The 20,253-nt window shown below is 53.5% G+C and overlaps 1 protein-coding gene across 6 annotated transcripts in view; it reads left to right on the forward strand.

Moving 5' to 3' along the window:
* The window catches only part of LOC139546300 (tensin-1-like), a 310,397-nt gene that overhangs the window by 119,194 nt on the left and 170,950 nt on the right, over nt 1-20,253 (forward strand). For all 6 annotated transcript variants that reach the window (XM_071354505.1, XM_071354508.1, XM_071354507.1 and 3 more), the window contains exon 3: nt 489-526. In XM_071354505.1, the coding sequence (XP_071210606.1) occupies nt 489-526 (38 nt within the window). The remainder of the gene's footprint in view (nt 1-488; nt 527-20,253) is intronic.

The following is a 20,253-nucleotide window of genomic DNA, read 5'->3' on the forward strand; positions in this document are numbered from 1 at the left end:
TCTCGCCAGACCCTGCTCTCTCTCGCCAGACCCTGCTCTCTCTCGCCAGACCCTGCTCTCTCTCGTCAGACCCTGCTCTCTCTCGCCAGACCCTGCTCTCTCTCGCCAGACCGTGCTCTCTCTCGCCAGACCCTGCTCTCTCTCGCCAGACCCTGCTCTCTCTCGCCAGACCCTGCTCTCTCTCGCCAGACCCTGCTCTCTCTCGCCAGACCCTGCTCTCTCTCGCCAGACCCTGCTCTCTTCAGACCCAAGAGCACCAAACCCCAGACCCCAGTAGTGGGCAGCATCAGTCTTTAACAGTCAATAATATTTGACTTTGACCAGAGAGTAAACCTGTTGAACTTGAGGTAGAATTGAGGTAGAGGTAGAATTTGAGGTAGAATTTTAATACCCTCTTTTCATTTCATTCCGCTCAGCAATGTTTGAATGTAATACTTTTTAGGAAATGTAAACTAACTCGGAATTCCTGTTTTTCTCCCATCTTCTAGTGTGCCGGCTGACTTGCCACAAGACATGTGAAGTGAAGGTAAGAGCAGCAGCTTTTCTCAGGGCTCTTATGTTGACGATTGGGCGTGTCTAAGCAATGGGAACGCAGTCTTTTTAGGCAGCTACACTTTTTAGATGTAGGTTGTTATAAACTGTCATTACATATTATGTCATCACGTCACATCTCAAGTGCACAACAGCCTTATGTAGCCATTGTGACAGAACGTACAGTGTAGCTCTACCAAGTCTCTCATCCTCTGCTGGCGCAACAGGAGGCTGCTGAGGGGAGGATGGCTCATAATAATGGCTGGAACGGAGAGCGAATGGAATGGCATCAAACACCTGGAAACCATGGAAACCATGTGTTTGATTATTTGATACCATTGTACTGATTTCTCTCCCTCCCATTACCATGAGCCCGTCCTGCCAAATTACAGTGCCACCAACCTCCTGTGGTTAGCTCTTAGTGCTTTAGTTAGCTCAACTCTCTTTCCTTCAAAGCCAAGCAGAGCTTATCAGAAGGAAATGTTGTGTTAATGAGGTGGACGGGGCCTCATCTGGAACAGAGTTCCTGTACTCCCAATATCGGAGGAATCTGAAAACAAGTGCAGGCTGTCCCAGTATGTGTTTGACTTGGCTGAGCCCTTTGTATGTTCGACATCACCCCCTTCTAAAAATAAACGGCAGCTCGCTACATGGTCGACGGGCTTGGTGTTTTTGAAGAGGGGGCACTTAGAAGAAGGTGGGAAGTAGTGATGGAAAGAGAGAGAGAGAGAGAGGTGGTGAAGGAGGGCTGGAGATGAGAAAACATTGAGTTTGTCAATACGTTGCAGTGAGAGATTTACTAGACTTTAGATTCTAGATTTATAGCACCCACTCACCCTCCACAACGCACACACACACACACACACACACCAACCATCCATCACCGCCCTTCATATGGCAGCCATTACTGAAATGTTCCAGAGCTGCCAGCTCTACCCACTACCCTCCTCCAGCTCTACCCAGCTCCCTCTACCTCCCTCCATCTCTACCCAGCTCCCTCTACCCTCCACCAGCTCTACCCAGCTCCCTCTACCCTCCTCCATCTCTACCCAGCTCCCTCTACCTCCTCCAGCTCTACCCAGCTCCCTCTACCCTCCTCCAGCTCTACCCAGCTCCCTCTACCCTCCTCCAGCTCTACCCAGCTCCCTCTACCCTCCTCCAGCTCTACCCAGCTCCCTCTACCCTCCACCAGCTCTACCCAGCTCCCTCTACCCTCCTCCATCTCTACCCAGCTCCCTCTACCCTCCTCCAGCTCTACCCAGCTCCCTCTACCCTCCTCCATCTCTACCCAGCTCCCTCTACCCTCCTCCAGCTCTACCCAGCTCCCTCTACCCTCCCTCCATCTCTACCCAGCTCCCTCTACCCTCCTCCAGCTCTACCCAGCTCCCTCTACCTCCCTCCATCTCTACCCAGCTCCCTCTACCCTCCACCAGCTCTACCCAGCTCCCTCTACCCTCCTCCATCTCTACCCAGCTCCCTCTACCTCCTCCATCTCTACCCAGCTCCCTCTACCCTCCTCCAGCTCTACCCAGCTCCCTCTACCCTCCTCCAGCTCTACCCAGCTCCCTCTACCCTCCTCCAGCTCTACCCAGCTCCCTCTACCCTCCTCCAGCTCTACCCAGCTCCCTCTACCCTCCTCCATCTGTACCCAGCTCCCTCTACCCTCCTCCATCTGTACCCAGCTCCCTCTACCCTCCTCCAGCTCTACCCAGCTCCCTCTACCCTCCTCCATCTCTACCCAGCTCCCTCTACCCTCCTCCAGCTCTACCCAGCTCCCTCTACCCTCCCTCCATCTCTACCCAGCTCCCTCTACCCTCCTCCAGCTCTACCCAGCTCCCTATACCCTCCCTCCATCTCTACCCAGCTCCCTCTGCCCTCCTCCATCTCTACCCAGCTCCCTCTACCTCCTCCAGCTCTACCCAGCTCCCACTACCCTCCTCCATCTCTACCCAGCTCCCTCTACCTCCTCCAGCTCTACCCTGCTCCCTCTACCCTCCTCCAGCTCTACCCAACTCCCTCTACCCTCCTCCAGCTTTACCCAGCTCCCTCTACCCTCCCTCCTTCTCTACCCAGCTCCCTCTACCCTCCCTCCATCTCTACTCAGCTCCCTCTACCCTCCTCCATCTCTACCCAGCTCCCTCTACCCTCCTCTAGCTTTACCCAGCTCCCTCTACCCTCCCTCCATCTCTACCCTGCTCCCTCTACCCTCCCTCCATCTCTACCCAGCTCCCTCTACCATCCTCCAGCTCTACCCAGCTCCCTATACCCTCCTCCAGCTCTACCCAGCTCCCTATACCCTCCTCCATCTCTACCCAGCTCCCTCTACCCTCCTCCAGCTCTACCCAGCTCCCTATACCCTCCTCCAGCTCTACCCAGCTCCCTCTACCCTCACTCCATCTCTACCCAGCTCCCTCTACCCTCCTCCATCTCTACCCAGCTCCCTATACCCTCCTCCATCTCTACCCAGCTCCCTCTACCCTCCTCCATCTCTACCCAGCTCCCTATACCCTCCTCCATCTCTACCCAGCTCCCTCTACCCTCCTCCAGCTCTACCCAGCTCCCTATACCCTCCTCCATCTCTACCCAGCTCCCTCTACCCTCCTCCATCTCTACCCAGCTCCCTCTACCCTCCTCCAGCTCTACCCAGCTCCCTCTACCCTCCTCCAGCTCTACCCAGCTCCCTCTACCCTCCTCCAGCTCTACCCAGCTCCCTATACCCTCCTCCATCTCTACCCAGCTCCCTCTACCCTCCCTCCATCTCTACCCAGCTCCCTCTACCCTCCTCCAGCTCTACCCAGCTCCCTCTACCCTCCTCCATCTCTACCCAGCTCCCTCTGCCCTCCTCCATCTCTACCCAGCTCCCACTACCCTCCTCCAGCTCTACCCAGCTCCCTCTACCCTCCCTCCATCTCTACCCAGCTCCCTCTGCCCTCCTCCATCTCTACCCAGCTCCCTCTACCCTCCTCCATCTCTACCCAGCTCCCTCTACCCTCCCTCCATCTCTACCCTGCTCCCTCTACCCTCCTCCATCTCTACCCAGCTCCCTCTGCCCTCCTCCATCTTTACCCAGCTCCCACTACCCTCCTCCAGCTCTACCCAGCTCCCTCTACCCTCCTCCATCTCTACCCAGCTCCCTCTGCCCTCCTCCATCTCTACCCAGCTCCCTATACCCTCCTCCATCTCTACCCAGCTCCCTCTACCCTCCCTCCATCTCTACCCAGCTCCCTATACCCTCCTCCATCTCTACCCAGCTCCCTCTACCCTCCCTCCATCTCTACCCAGCTCCCTCTGCCCTCCTCCATCTCTACCCAGCTCCCTATACCCTCCTCCATCTCTACCCAGCTCCCTCTGCCCTCCCTCCAGCTCTACCCAGCTCCCTCTGCCCTCCTCCATCTCTACCCAGCTCCCTCTACCCTCCTCCAGCTCTACCCAGCTCCCACTACCCTCCTCCAGCTCTACCCAGCTCCCACTACCCTCCTCCATCTCTACCCAGCTCCCTCTACCCTCCCTCCAGCTCTACCCAGCTCCCTCTACCCTCCCTCCATCTCTACCCAGCTCTACCCACTACCCTCCACCAGCTCTACCCAGCTCCCTATACTCTCCACCAGCTCTACCCAGCTCCCTCTACCCTCCTCCAGCTCTACCCAGCTCCCTCTACCCAGCTCCCTCTACCCTCCTCCATCTCTACCCAGCTCCCTCTGCCCTCCCTCCATCTCTACCCAGCTCCCTCTGCCCTCCCTCCATCTCTACCCAGCTCCCTCTGCCCTCACTCCATCTCTACCCAGCTCCCTCTACCCTCCTCCATCTCTACCCAGCTCCCTCTACCCTCCTCCATCTCTACCCAGCTCCCTCTACCCTCCACCAGCTCTACCCAGCTCCCTCTACCCTCCTCCATCTCTACCCAGCTCCCTCTACCCTCCTCCATCTCTACCCAGCTCCCACTACCCTCCTCCAGCTCTACCCAGCTCCCACTACCCTCCTCCAGCTCTACCCAGCTCCCTCTACCCTCCTCCATCTCTACCCAGCTCCCACTACCCTCCTCCAGCTCTACCCAGCTCCCACTACCCTCCTCCAGCTTTACCCAGCTCCCTCTACCCTCCCTCCATCTCTACCCAGCTCCCTCTACCCTCCCTCCATCTCTACCCAGCTCCCTCTGCCCTCCTCCAGCTTTACCCAGCTCCCTCTACCCTCCATCTCTACCCAGCTCCCTCTACCCTCATCCAGCTCTACCCAGCTCCCTCTACCCTCCCTCCATCTCTACCCAGCTCTACCCACTACCCTCCACCAGCTCTACCCAGCTCCCTCTACCCTCCTCCATCTCTACCCAGCTCCCACTACCCTCCTCCAGCTCTACCCAGCTCCCTCTACCCTCATCCAGCTCTACCCAGCTCCCTCTACCCTCCCTCCATCTCTACCCAGCTCTACCCACTACCCTCCTCCAGCTCTACCCAGCTCCCACTACCCTCCTCCAACTCTACCCAGCTCCCACTACCCTCCTCCAACTCTACCCAGCTCCCTCTACCCTCCTCAGTTCTACCCTGCTCCCTCTACCCTCCTCCAGTTCTACCCTGCTCCCTCTACCCTCCTCCAGCTCTACCCTGCTCCCTCTAACCTCCTCAGTTCTACCTAGCTCCCACTACCCTCCTCCAACTTTACCCAGCTCCCTCTAACCTCCTCAGTTCTACCCAGCTCCCTCTACCCTCCTCCAGCTCTACCCTGCTCCCTCTAACCTCCTCAGTTCTACCCAGCTCCCTCGACCCTCCTCCAGTTCTACCCTGCTCCCTCTAACCTCCTCAGTTCTACCTAGCTCCCACTACCCTCCTCCAACTTTACCCAGCTCCCTCTACCCTCCTCCATCTCTACCCAGCTCCCTCTGCCCTCCTCCAGCTCTACCCTGCTCCCTCTACCCTCCTCAGTTTTACCCAGCTCCCTCGACCCTCCTCCAGTTCTACCCTGCTCCCTCTAACCTCCTCAGTTCTACCTAGCTCCCACTACCCTCCTCCAACTTTACCCAGCTCCCTCTACCCTCCTCCATCTCTACCCAGCTCCCTCTACCCTCCTCCAGCTCTACCCTGCTCCCTCTAACCTCCTCAGTTCTACCCAGCTCCCTCGACCCTCCTCCAGTTCTACCCTGCTCCCTCTAACCTCCTCAGTTCTACCTAGCACCCACTACCCTCCTCCAACTTTACCCAGCTCCCTCTACCCTCTACCCTCCTCCAACTCTACCCAGCTCCCTCTACCCTCCCTCCATCTCTACCCAGCTCCCTATACCCTCCTCCATCTCTACCCAGCTCCCTCTACCCTCCCTCCATCTCTACCCAGCTCCCTCTGCCCTCCTCCATCTCTACCCAGCTCCCTCTACCCTCCTCCAGCTCTACCCAGCTCCCTCTGCCCTCCTCCAGCTCTACCCAGCTCCCTCTACCCTCCCTCCATCTCTACCCAGCTCCCTCTGCCCTCCTCCATCTCTACCCAGCTCCCTATACCCTCCTCCATCTCTACCCAGCTCCCTCTAACCTCCTCAGTTCTACCCAGCTCCCTCGACCCTCCTCCAGCTCTACCCAGCTCCCTCTGCCCTCCTCCATCTCTACCCAGCTCCCTCTACCCTCCCTCCAGCTCTACCCAGCTCCCTCTACCCTCCTCCATCTCTACCCAGCTCCCTTTACCCTCCCTCCATCTCTACCCAGCTCCCTCTAACCTCCCTCCATCTCTACCCAGCTCCCTCTGCCCTCCTCCATCTCTACCCAGCTCCCTATACCCTCCTCCATCTCTACCCAGCTCCCTCTACCCTCCACCAGCTCTACCCAGCTCCCTCTACCCTCCTCCATCTCTACCCAGCTCTACCCACTACCCTCCTCCAGCTCTACCCAGCTCCCTCTACCCTCCCTCCATCTCTACCCAGCTCCCTCTACCCCCCTCCATCTCTACCCAGCTCCCTCTGCCCTCCTCCATCTCTACCCAGCTCCCTATACCCTCCCTCCATCTCTACCCAGCTCCCTCTACCCTCCCTCCATCTCTACCCAGCTCCCTCTACCCTCCCTCCATCTCTACCCAGCTCCCTCTGCCCTCCTCCAGCTTTACCCAGCTCCCTCTACCCTCCCTCCATCTCTACCCAGCTCCCTATACCCTCCTCCATCTCTACCCAGCTCCCTCTACCCTCCTCCAGCTCTACCCTGCTCCCTCTAACCTCCTCAGTTCTACCCAGCTCCCTCGACCCTCCTCCAGTTCTACCCTGCTCCCTCTAACCTCCTCAGTTCTACCTAGCTCCCACTACCCTCCTCCAACTTTACCCAGCTCCCTCTACCCTCCTCCATCTCTACCCAGCTCCCTCTACCCTCCCTCCATCTCTACCCAGCTCCCTCTGCCCTCCTCCATCTCTACCCAGCTCCCTCTGCCCTCCTCCATCTCTACCCAGCTCCCTCTACCCTCCCTCCATCTCTACCCAGCTCCCTCTGCCCTCCTCCATCTCTACCCAGCTCCCTCTACCCTCCCTCCAGCTCTACCCAGCTCCCTCTACCCTCCTCCATCTCTACCCAGCTCCCTCTACCCTCCCTCCATCTCTACCTAGCTCCCTCTACCCTCCCTCCATCTCTACCCAGCTCCCTCTGCCCTCCTCCATCTCTACCCAGCTCCCTATACCCTCCTCCAGCTCTACCCAGATCCCTCTACCCTCCACCAGCTCTACCCAGCTCCCTCTACCCTCCTCCATCTCTACCCAGCTCCCTCTACCCCCCTCCATCTCTACCCAGCTCTACCCACTACCCTCCTCCAGCTCTACCCAGCTCCCTCTACCCTCCTTCCATCTCTACCCAGCTCCCTCTACCCTCCTCCATCTCTACCCAGCTCCCCTCTGCCCTCCTCCATCTCTACCCAGCTCCCTATACCCTCCCTCCATCTCTACCCAGCTCCCTCTACCCTCCCTCCATCTCTACCCAGCTCCCTCTACCCTCCCTCCATCTCTACCCAGCTCCCTCTGCCCTCCTCCAGCTTTACCCAGCTCCCTCTACCCTCCCTCCATCTCTAGCCAGCTCCCTCTACCCTCCCTCCATCTCTACCCAGCTCCCTCTGCCCTCCTCCGTCTCTACCCAGCTCCCTATACCCTCCCTCCATCTCTACCCAGCTCCCTCTACCCTCCCTCCATCTCTACCCAGCTCCCTCTACCCTCATCCAGCTCTACCCAGCTCCCTCTACCCTCCCTCCATCTCTACCCAGCTCTACCCACTACCCTCCACCAGCTCTACCCAGCTCCCTCTACCCTCCTCCATCTCTACCCAGCTCCCACTACCCTCCTCCAGCTCTACCCAGCTCCCTCTACCCTCATCCAGCTCTACCCAGCTCCCTCTACCCTCCCTCCATCTCTACCCAGCTCTACCCACTACCCTCCTCCAGCTCTACCCAGCTCCCACTACCCTCCTCCAACTCTACCCAGCTCCCACTACCCTCCTCCAACTCTACCCAGCTCCCTCTACCCTCCTCAGTTCTACCCTGCTCCCTCTACCCTCCTCCAGTTCTACCCTGCTCCCTCTACCCTCCTCCAGCTCTACCCTGCTCCCTCTAACCTCCTCAGTTCTACCTAGCTCCCACTACCCTCCTCCAACTTTACCCAGCTCCCTCTAACCTCCTCAGTTCTACCCAGCTCCCTCTACCCTCCTCCAGCTCTACCCTGCTCCCTCTAACCTCCTCAGTTCTACCCAGCTCCCTCGACCCTCCTCCAGTTCTACCCTGCTCCCTCTAACCTCCTCAGTTCTACCTAGCTCCCACTACCCTCCTCCAACTTTACCCAGCTCCCTCTACCCTCCTCCATCTCTACCCAGCTCCCTCTGCCCTCCTCCAGCTCTACCCTGCTCCCTCTACCCTCCTCAGTTTTACCCAGCTCCCTCGACCCTCCTCCAGTTCTACCCTGCTCCCTCTAACCTCCTCAGTTCTACCTAGCTCCCACTACCCTCCTCCAACTTTACCCAGCTCCCTCTACCCTCCTCCATCTCTACCCAGCTCCCTCTACCCTCCTCCATCTCTACCCAGCTCCCTCTACCCTCCTCCAGCTCTACCCTGCTCCCTCTAACCTCCTCAGTTCTACCCAGCTCCCTCGACCCTCCTCCAGTTCTACCCTGCTCCCTCTAACCTCCTCAGTTCTACCTAGCACCCACTACCCTCCTCCAACTTTACCCAGCTCCCTCTACCCTCTACCCTCCTCCAACTCTACCCAGCTCCCTCTACCCTCCCTCCATCTCTACCCAGCTCCCTATACCCTCCTCCATCTCTACCCAGCTCCCTCTACCCTCCCTCCATCTCTACCCAGCTCCCTCTGCCCTCCTCCATCTCTACCCAGCTCCCTCTACCCTCCTCCAGCTCTACCCAGCTCCCTCTGCCCTCCTCCAGCTCTACCCAGCTCCCTCTACCCTCCCTCCATCTCTACCCAGCTCCCTCTGCCCTCCTCCATCTCTACCCAGCTCCCTATACCCTCCTCCATCTCTACCCAGCTCCCTCTAACCTCCTCAGTTCTACCCAGCTCCCTCGACCCTCCTCCAGCTCTACCCAGCTCCCTCTGCCCTCCTCCATCTCTACCCAGCTCCCTCTACCCTCCCTCCAGCTCTACCCAGCTCCCTCTACCCTCCTCCATCTCTACCCAGCTCCCTTTACCCTCCCTCCATCTCTACCCAGCTCCCTCTACCCTCCCTCCATCTCTACCCAGCTCCCTCTGCCCTCCTCCATCTCTACCCAGCTCCCTATACCCTCCTCCATCTCTACCCAGCTCCCTCTACCCTCCACCAGCTCTACCCAGCTCCCTCTACCCTCCTCCATCTCTACCCAGCTCTACCCACTACCCTCCTCCAGCTCTACCCAGCTCCCTCTACCCTCCCTCCATCTCTACCCAGCTCCCTCTACCCTCCTCCATCTCTACCCAGCTCCCTCTGCCCTCCTCCATCTCTACCCAGCTCCCTATACCCTCCCTCCATCTCTACCCAGCTCCCTCTACCCTCCCTCCATCTCTACCCAGCTCCCTCTGCCCTCCTCCAGCTTTACCCAGCTCCCTCTACCCTCCCTCCATCTCTACCCAGCTCCCTCTACCCTCCTCCATCTCTACCCAGCTCCCTCTACCCTCCTCCAGCTCTACCCTGCTCCCTCTAACCTCCTCAGTTCTACCCAGCTCCCTCGACCCTCCTCCAGTTCTACCCTGCTCCCTCTAACCTCCTCAGTTCTACCTAGCTCCCACTACCCTCCTCCAACTTTACCCAGCTCCCTCTACCCTCCTCCATCTCTACCCAGCTCCCTCTACCCTCCCTCCATCTCTACCCAGCTCCCTCTGCCCTCCTCCATCTCTACCCAGCTCCCTCTGCCCTCCTCCATCTCTACCCAGCTCCCTCTACCCTCCCTCCATCTCTACCCAGCTCCCTCTGCCCTCCTCCATCTCTACCCAGCTCCCTCTACCCTCCCTCCAGCTCTACCCAGCTCCCTCTACCCTCCTCCATCTCTACCCAGCTCCCTCTACCCTCCCTCCATCTCTACCCAGCTCCCTCTACCCTCCCTCCATCTCTACCAAGCTCCCTCTGCCCTCCTCCATCTCTACCCAGCTCCCTATACCCTCCTCCAGCTCTACCCAGATCCCTCTACCCTCCACCAGCTCTACCCAGCTCCCTCTACCCTCCTCCATCTCTACCCAGCTCCCTCTACCCCCCTCCATCTCTACCCAGCTCTACCCACTACCCTCCTCCAGCTCTACCCAGCTCCCTCTACCCTCCTTCCATCTCTACCCAGCTCCCTCTACCCTCCTCCATCTCTACCCAGCTCCCCTCTGCCCTCCTCCATCTCTACCCAGCTCCCTCTACCCTCCTCCATCTCTACCCCAGCTCCCTCTACCCCCTTCCATCTCTACCCAGCTCTACCCACTACCCTCCTCCAGCTCTACCCAGCTCCCTCTACCCTCCTTCCATCTCTACCCAGCTCCCTCTACCCTCCTCCATCTCTACCCAGCTCCCCTCTGCCCTCCTCCATCTCTACCCAGCTCCCTATACCCTCCCTCCATCTCAACCCAGCTCCCTCTACCCTCCCTCCATCTCTACCCAGCTCCCTCTACCCTCCCTCCATCTCTACCCAGCTCCCTCTGCCCTCCTCCAGCTTTACCCAGCTCCCTCTACCCTCCCTCCATCTCTAGCCAGCTCCCTCTACCCTCCCTCCATCTCTACCCAGCTCCCTCTACCCTCCCTCCATCTCTACCCAGCTCCCTCTGCCCTCCTCCATCTCTACCCAGCTCCCTATACCCTCCTCCAGCTCTACCCAGATCCCTCTACCCTCCACCAGCTCTACCCAGCTCCCTCTACCCTCCTCCATGTCTACCCAGCTCCCTCTACCCCCCTCCATCTCTACCCAGCTCTACCCACTACCCTCCTCCAGCTCTACCCAGCTCCCTCTACCCTCCTTCCATCTCTACCCAGCTCCCTCTACCCTCCTCCATCTCTACCCACCTCCCCTCTGCCCTCCTCCATCTCTACCCAGCTCCCTCTACCCTCCTCCATCTCTACCCAGCTCCCTCTACCCCCTTCCATCTCTACCCAGCTCTACCCACTACCCTCCTCCAGCTCTACCCAGCTCCCTCTACCCTCCTTCCATCTCTACCCAGCTCCCTCTACCCTCCTCCATCTCTACCCAGCTCCCCTCTGCCCTCCTCCATCTCTACCCAGCTCCCTATACCCTCCCTCCATCTCTACCCAGCTCCCTCTACCCTCCCTCCATCTCTACCCAGCTCCCTCTACCCTCCCTCCATCTCTACCCAGCTCCCTCTGCCCTCCTCCAGCTTTACCCAGCTCCCTCTACCCTCCCTCCATCTCTAGCCAGCTCCCTCTACCCTCCCTCCATCTCTACCCAGCTCCCTCTGCCCTCCTCCGTCTCTACCCAGCTCCCTATACCCTCCCTCCATCTCTACCCAGCTCCCTCTACCCTCCCTCCATCTCTACCCAGCTCCCTCTACCCTCCCTCCATCTCTACCCAGCTCCCTCTACCCTCCCTCCAGCTCTACCCAGCTCCCTCTACCCTCCCTCCATCTCTACCCAGCTCTACCCACTACCCTCCACCAGCTCTACCCAGCTCCCACTACCCTCCACCAGCTCTACCCAGCTCCCACTACCCTCCTCCAGCTCTACCCAGCTCCCTCTACCCTCCCTCCATCTCTACCCAGCTCTACCCACTACCCTCCCTCCAGCTCTACCCAGCTCCCTCTACCCTCATCCAGCTCTACCCAGCTCTACCCACTACCCTCCTCCAGCTCTACCCAGCTCCCACTACCCTCCTCAGTTCTACCCAGCTCCCTCTACCCTCCTCCATCTCTACCCAGCTCCCACTACCCTCCTCCAGCTCTACCCAGCTCCCTCTACCCTCCCTCCATCTCTACCCAGCTCTACCCACTACCCTCCACCAGCTCTACCCAGCTCCCTCTACCCTCATCCAGCTCTACCCAGCTCTACCCACTACCCTCCTCCAGCTCTACCCAGCTCCCACTACCCTCCTCAGTTCTACCCAGCTCCCTCTACCCTCCTCCATCTCTACCCTGCTCCCTCTAACCTCCTCAGTTCTACCCAGCTCCCTCTACCCTCCTCCAGCTCTACCCTGCTCCCTCTAACCTCCTCAGTTCTACCCTGCTCCCTCTAACCTCCTCAGTTCTACCCAGCTCCCTCTACCCTCCTCCAACTTTACCCAGCTCCCTCTACCCTCCTCCATCTCTACCCAGCTCTACCCACTACCCTCCTCCATCTCTACCCAACTCCCTCTGCCCTCCTCCAGCTCTACCCAACTCCCTCTACCCTCCTGCAGCTCTACCCAGCTCTACCCACTACCCTCCTCCAGCTCTACCCAGCTCCCACTACCCTCCTCAGTTCTACCCAGCTCCCTCTACCCTCCTCCATCTCTACCCAGCTCCCACTACCCTCCTCCAGCTCTACCCAGCTCCCTCTACCCTCCCTCCATCTCTACCCAGCTCTACCCACTACCCTCCACCAGCTCTACCCAGCTCCCTCTACCCTCATCCAGCTCTACCCAGCTCTACCCACTACCCTCCTCCAGCTCTACCCAGCTCCCACTACCCTCCTCAGTTCTACCCAGCTCCCTCTACCCTCCTCCATCTCTACCCTGCTCCCTCTAACCTCCTCAGTTCTACCCAGCTCCCTCTACCCTCCTCCAGCTCTACCCTGCTCCCTCTAACCTCCTCAGTTCTAACCTGCTCCCTCTAACCTCCTCAGTTCTACCCAGCTCCCTCTACCCTCCTCCAACTTTACCCAGCTCCCTCTACCCTCCTCCATCTCTACCCAGCTCTACCCACTACCCTCCTCCATCTCTACCCAACTCCCTCTGCCCTCCTCCAGCTCTACCCAACTCCCTCTACCCTCCTGCAGCTCTACCCAGCTCCCTCTACCCTCCTCCAACTCTACCCAGCTCCCTCTACCCTCCCTCCATCTCTACCCAGCTCCCTCTACCCTCCTCCAGCTCTACCCAGCTCCCTCTACCCTCCCTCCATCTCTACCCAGCTCCCTCTACCCTCCTCCAGCTCTACCCAGCTCCCTATACCCTCCTCCAGCTCTACCCAGCTCCCTCTACCCTCCTCCAGCTTTACCCAGCTCTACCCACTACCCTCCTCCAGCTCTACCCAGCTCCCTCTGCCCTCCCTCCATCACTACCCAGCTCCCACTACCCTCCTCCAGCTCTACCCAGCTCCCTCTACCCTCCCTCCATCTCTACCCAGCTCCCTCTACCCTCCTCCAGCTCTACCCTGCTCCCTCTACCCTCCTCCATCTCTACCCAGCTCCCTCTACCCTCCTCCAACTCTACCCTGCTCCCTCTACCCTCATCAGTTCTACCCAGCTCCCACTACCCTCCTCCATTTCAGACTGACAGGAAATACCAGGGGTGCAAAGGGTGGTGAAGATTTACCAGTCAGTTTCATAGGAGGGGCGAAGACAAATTAGCTCAAGCTAATGCAATGCATTTGGTTGATGACTGTGTGTAATTCAATGTGTCAGTGTTTTAATTGCATCCATCTCAATTCAGATAAATGATGAAGTAAATAGCCGCCTAACTGTTTTGGGGAAACGTTCTGAAGCAGTGAGTAATGAGCAGCCCATGTGACCTCTTCTTGGTCTACTGGTTCTTACAATGACAACAAACTGTATTTCAATCAATGCTCCCCGCAACAAATACATCCCATTCATGACCCCACAACTAATCTGACTTAATAATACGAGGACGTGATTGAAACCCATAAAAACATATCAAACCAAAAAAATAAGAAAATGTGATGAGTGAAGGGGTAGAGCGTATGAAGAGAGAACTAACAAAATATGAAATGGTCGTCTCCCTGAGAGGTGTTGTTGTTGGAGTTCTTTGCTAGGAAGGAACGCGTGCAGGAATTCTGTGAACCCCAGGGTTGATTTGTGAAGACAGGTCCGGAACGCAGAGACTGTTTCTTAATTAAATTGTGATGAAGAGTACAATCCAAACTACTCCCAATCAGCAAACAGGGACATACATGGACAAACCTCCATTTTCTCTAATCAGACAAATATTCCCTCTGAGATTGGCCTTGGCAGGTCGCAATTCACTTTTAGACTTGACATGAAAAAAACTTTTATGTCGTGAATGATAGTTGATGAAGGCTAGCTCGATCGCTATCAGCTTTCAATCAAGCTTGCATCGCCTTGAATTCATTATTTATGAAGAATTTACAAGCTAAATATATAAGGTTAAGGTGGTCCCATTGCCCCTAAGCCTTTCCTTAGTTTTGATTAATATGTGATCTTACACTTCTGGAATCCAAGTGGTGGTAATAACTCTGTCATGCTGAGACAGTTTCCACACTGACTCGCTTCAGGGGTAAATCTCCACATCCATATTTAGATAAGATTCGCACGTAGCCCCTGCATAACCTCTGCTACTAAAAAACAAATGGTCAGACTGCATGTAACGACAGTATGTCACTGTGTGTGTGTGTGTGTGTGTGTGTGTGTGTGTGTGTGTGTGTGTGTGTGTGTGTGTGTGTGTGTGTGTGTGTGTGTGTGTGTGTGTGTGTGTGCGTGCGTGTGTGCGTGCGTGCGTGCGTGCGTGCGTGCGTGCGTGCGTGCGTGCGTGCGTGCGTGCGTGCGTGCGTGCGTGCGTGCGTCTGTGAGAGAGATGTAAAGTAAAAGTGAGAGTATGTCAGAAGTATTTGGAGAAAGAGAGAGATAGTGGAATTGTGAGGCTTCAGTAATGCTAGATGAAGATTTGTGGGAAGAGGACTTGAAACTAATGGGAAACACAGCTTCATCCAATCCAATGGGAGATGTCGGTTCGATGTTCGTCTATATTTTCGTGTCTGAGCACAGGTGCTGCTTGCTCCGTGCCATCATGTCATCCACTAAATACCAGTGACAAATGGACCTGTCCTTTCCACTACCCTTTCTTCAGACATGTGCATCTTGCTTGTTCATCTTTTTAAAAATGTAACCTTTATTTAACCAGGCAAGTCAGTTAAGAACAAATTATTATTTACAATGACAGCCTACCCCGGCCAAACCCGGAAGACACTGGGCCAATTGTGCACCGCCCTACGGGACTCCCAATCACGGCTGGATGTGATGCAGTCTGGATTCAAACCAGGGACTGCAGTGACGCCTCTTGCACTGAGATGCAGTGCCTTAGACCGCTGCGCAACTCGGGAGCTTCATAGCTTTAAGTGTGTCAACTCACAACACAGTTTCTAGATGTCAGAGGTGACGCCATCAGTAATTGTATTTACTGTAATAAACATAACAGTTCAATGACAGTTCAATGGTACTGCCTTGAACTCAGCAGAACCCAGTTTCAGCCAAGTCTGGTTGACTAGACTTTGTGATTTTGAATTCCACGGTTGAACTAAATCTGTTGTAAGTCTCTGGTGGATTGTAAATATAGGTGAATGGTGGTAGAAGAAAGATAAGCTATTCTCTAGGCAACATTGGGACTGCAGTGGCGAGAGTGTGTACCCATGAACAATTAAAGGCTGAATCTGAAACTGAACACTTCGAGCACTCGATATGCGCTTTCACGGGTCAATCGAGTCAATCTCAAATGCTAGTTGTCGAGTCATCGAGTTGTCCACAGTATCCTTCGGAAGCCTCTTGATCGAGTGGGCATCCTATGCCGACTTGGCGCCCTTGGCAGAAACAGTCACTACTACGTCACCCTAAAAAATAGTCTGAATTTTTTTTTAAAAATCTGTAATTAATTTAGAAATGTCATTTTGAGAAGGTCTTAGTCACGCAATTTAACATTTTTTTTTGTATTTGTTATTTTTATTTAACCTTTATTTAAGTAAATGAATAACAAATTCTTATTTACAACAACGGCCAAACTCGGACGATGCTGGGCCAATTGTGCGCAGCCCTATGGGACTCCCAATCACGACCTGTTGTGATACAGCCTGGATTACAACCAGGGTGTCTGTAGTGACGCCTCTAGCAGTGAGATGCAGTGCCTTAGACCGCTGCGCCAGTCGGGAGCCCAGCTAAGGAGTTTTGTGTATTTCTGAAGTTTGATCATGTACATGAAAACTATTCATTAAACGTGTTACTGTAGCTAAGCCTGAGCCAGTCACTTCATACAAAACTGAAAGAGAAGCTAACCAACCATCTAGTCCATTATTAACTATCTAGCTAAGCTAAGCCTGAGCCAGTCACTTCATACAAAACTGAAAGAGAAGCTAACCAACCATCTAGTCCATTATTAACTATCTAGCTAAGCTAAGCCTGAGCCAGTCACTTTCATGCAAAAGGAAAGAAGCTAACCAACCTGCTAGTGCAACACTAAATACAATGCTAGCTATCTAGCTAGCTACATCGTAAATAAGTGACCAGCTACATGCTGTTTATCAGTGCAGTGCCCCATATCCTTAGCTAGCTAGCTAAAATGTCATCCCTGTGTTTGTCAATGAAGCTAGCTAGCAGCAGGCAGGCTACAACAAGCTTAAACCAGCTGCTGAAATTACCGGTGACCAATATACTTGCACATAATTTGTGCAGGAATAGAGAGAATGTGTTTTGTTTTTACAAATTTGTCTCTGTCTATCGGAGTATGCATATGTCTTTCCCAGGTCCCCAGTGCCCGTGAGTCATGCTACACGACAGGTCGCGGGAGACAATGCTCACGAATGGATTTAGAATTTTGGAATTGAGAAGTGGCAGTTGAAACGTGTCAATGCTCATGTTGGCCAAAACACTTGCAGACTCGAGTGATCACCATCGAACACAACAGCAAGTAGAGACTCAGAGCTACAAAATGGTATATCATACACTGCATTTGAAGAAACAATGGGGAAGGAATTCTGCTTTGAAAGTTGATCAACTTGTAAACTCACTTTTGAGAAAACCGTCTTTCAATGTTTTGGTACCTACTGGAGAGCCCTTCTTTGTCTACACCCATTCAGCATTGTTCACACCCTCTTAAGCCTTAGCCAAACCCATCTCTTTAAGGGTTGATCCGTGATTTTTGTATTAACTTGCCAGCTACTACCAGACATCTAAGAGAGAGAGAGAACAGTCTCACTGAACATTTCTCACCCTATCAGAGCTGGTTAGGATGTTACAGTATGCTATTCAGAGCGTTGGTGACTGCAACTGTGCTGTCAGATAGTCCGTTAGTAAATTCAGAGCGTTTCGCGTTCAGAGCACACACTGGACTCTCTGGCCAATAAGTAGGGTTGTTCTGAAAGCTCTGACCTCATAACGACACTCAAGCACCCAAGCTAACTGGCTAACATTGGCTAGCTACTTCCAGACACATAATGAGAGAACACCCCACTCTGACCATTTTACTCCCTCTAGCAGAGCTGGTTAGACAGTTTTCATGTTATCCAGAGCATTGGTGACTGTAACAGTGCTGCTGGCAACAATTTAATTACTTTTTTATTTATTTTTTATTTGATTTCACCATTATTTAACCAGGTAGGCCAGCTGAGAACAAGTTCTCATTTACAACTGCGACCTGGCCAAGATAAAGCAAACCTGTGCGACAAAAACACATTACACTTTGTTGCGGATGTATACTGACACCGGACATATTCAACGGGTGTTGAGCATTAAAAAATGAATCAGTTATTCTGCGCTCTGCCACACTAAGATGAGAGTATTTTGTTAAGAAATGTAGCTAGATAGCTAGCTAGGTAAACAATGAATCTCAATGCATGACGTAACGTTAGTTAGCGAGCCAGCCAGCTAACATTTGCTAGCTAGCTAACAGTACACTATCTTGAAATGAAAATAATTTGTCAAAATTAGAGTGGAGTCTTTTGTTAAGACATGTAGCTAGCTAGCTAAACAATGGACCATAATCACAACTCATGACGTTACTACCCTGCATGAATCTGCAGGTAGCTAACCAACCAGGTTCTATGGCTATAACTAGTCAATCAAATGTGTGTGAGATACGAAGAATAAGATCATACACATAACGTTAGCTAGGGACCCAGCCAGCTAACGTTAGCTAGCTAACAGTACACTTGAAATGAAACCACTTTCTGTCAAAATTGGAAATGTCTTATATCTGAAAATGTAGCTAGCTAGATTATCTTACAAGTATTCATCATGGTTGGACGCGTCTCCTGTCTGATGCCGTGCATGGTTGCCTTTAGTTTGACGATGTAATCCAGACTGGTGTTTTCTCCATCTCCTTAACTAGCATACTTGAATTCCACTGATTTCAAAACTCGGCCCTCAGAAAGTGGAGAGCATACACATAACGTTAGCTAGCGAACCAGCCAGCTAACATTAGCTAGCTAACAGTACACTTTAACTTGACATTAGGTTTATGCAGTTTTACTACACGATACATTAAAAAAGCTGCATTTGACACGATTACCTAGACATACTGACCAGCTCCAATAGACTGACGTGAGCTATATGGCAGACCAATCCAAACTCATCTCTCAGCATGTCCAGCCCACTCATTATGTCAGCCAATCATGGAACAATTATTTTGCCATGCTTTATGTTCAGCCTGGAGACTGCTACTATACTGAGAGCTCCATTTTGATTTTACTTCTAACGTCCTCTTTTCTTCCACATGGGCCATCTTGTAAAATCAAACTGACAATTGGAACATTTAAAGATGAAAGAATTAGCCAGGTAGTGAGCATACTGTTTGATTTCTAAAACAACTCTGGCTAGATGCAAGCCCCTTTTAGTTTCTGATCTACATATTTCTCTGGCACGTCCGATAGTGGTTTGCTCATTTGTGACCAGATTCAAGAAACTTGGCGTATGTCGCAAGTCACGACTTCACAGGAGAGCTGTTTAAATGTAAAAACATTTTTTTTAATCATAATGCTTTTTTGACCGAAGTGCCTTATGGAACATGTGAACTTTCATGTGCCTTAATATCAAACGTGTATGCCATCTGTAAATACGAATAAAATTGTTAAAATTACGAGCCGAGTTGGTTTAGCCACAGAAAAAGACAGCACATGAAAGTTCACTTGTTGTGCATTCTTAGGAGTTGAGAAGAGCGCTGACCAGCCTAGAGATATGGCCCCGGGCATCAAGCGTGTTTTGGGAAGGACACTACTGTGTTCCTCTGGTAATGAATAGGGAGGCCAGAGAAAGCAGAGTGAGAAACACAAATACACACAGCTAATCACCTCTCCTACCTCTACTCCCTCCTCTCTCCAAATCTCCCTTCCACAGTGATGAAGTATGTGTTTTCATTTCCCCCCGACCTCCCCTACAATTCCCTCACCATCCATCTCTGTTCTTTAAACCAAAAGAAAAGCATGTTTTTGTTTGGACTGGACAGACATTTTGGAAAGGCTGTTTTTGCGACTCCTCACTTAGTTTCCCTTGGCGAGGTTGGTCCCTGCATGAGAGCTATGTTTCATTACATTAACCGCTGATACTGAGAGAGTTATGACCACTGGACGAGCTGCAGTACAGCCCCTTTGTTTAGCTAAATGTAGCGGTAGCTTGGATGACTGTGGTGTTAGCTGAATGACCCCACCATGTATCAAGCTCCTTTCTGGTTCTTGTGTCATTATAGCCAATGACACTCCCCTCCTCTTGCTACTGGAGCTGCCATTGGCCAACTTCAGCATTCAAGGTTCAGTCATGGAGTACCGGGCACAGAAGACAATGCTATGCCAGAATATGCAATAGCCCATTTTTTTGCCCAGTAAAATAGCAGCTGGAGGCATCTTGTGTATAGTCCATTTAGTCTTAGGTGTGGGTATAGTCTCTCGATGAGATGGAACCCTTGTCATGGCTAGGCTTGGTCCCCAAATGGACCTATAGAAATGACTGAAACCCAGTATGGTTTGGCCCAAACAATGGCTGTGTTGTCATGTGTTCTGTCCTCATGCTGTTTCCATTGTGAGTCAAACGGGAGTGAAATACCACGAGGAAAGTCCCTGAATCTTTGGCAATTTCATGATTCAGACCTGTATTCATAATAGCATCATGGTTCTATTTTTTTTTTAAACATATTTGTATGTTTAAAAAAAAACACTAATTGACGTGAGAACAATGATTTCCGTAATTTCAATGATTTACTGTCTGTACCTTTTAGGCACATCCAGGCACCTATATATACACGTAAGTTGAGAGATACATGTTTGATATGGCAGTTTGGTTGCTTTAGCTGCCCATCTTTCTACTTACCTGGGTGGAACAGAAGTTGGATTTATCAGTCTGTGTCTAGCTGTCTCAACTTCACTGCTAATTGACTTCCTCTGCTGACAAA

Source organism: Salvelinus alpinus, chromosome 20, assembly GCF_045679555.1.
Source record: "Salvelinus alpinus chromosome 20, SLU_Salpinus.1, whole genome shotgun sequence".
Lineage (NCBI taxonomy): Eukaryota > Metazoa > Chordata > Actinopteri > Salmoniformes > Salmonidae > Salvelinus > Salvelinus alpinus.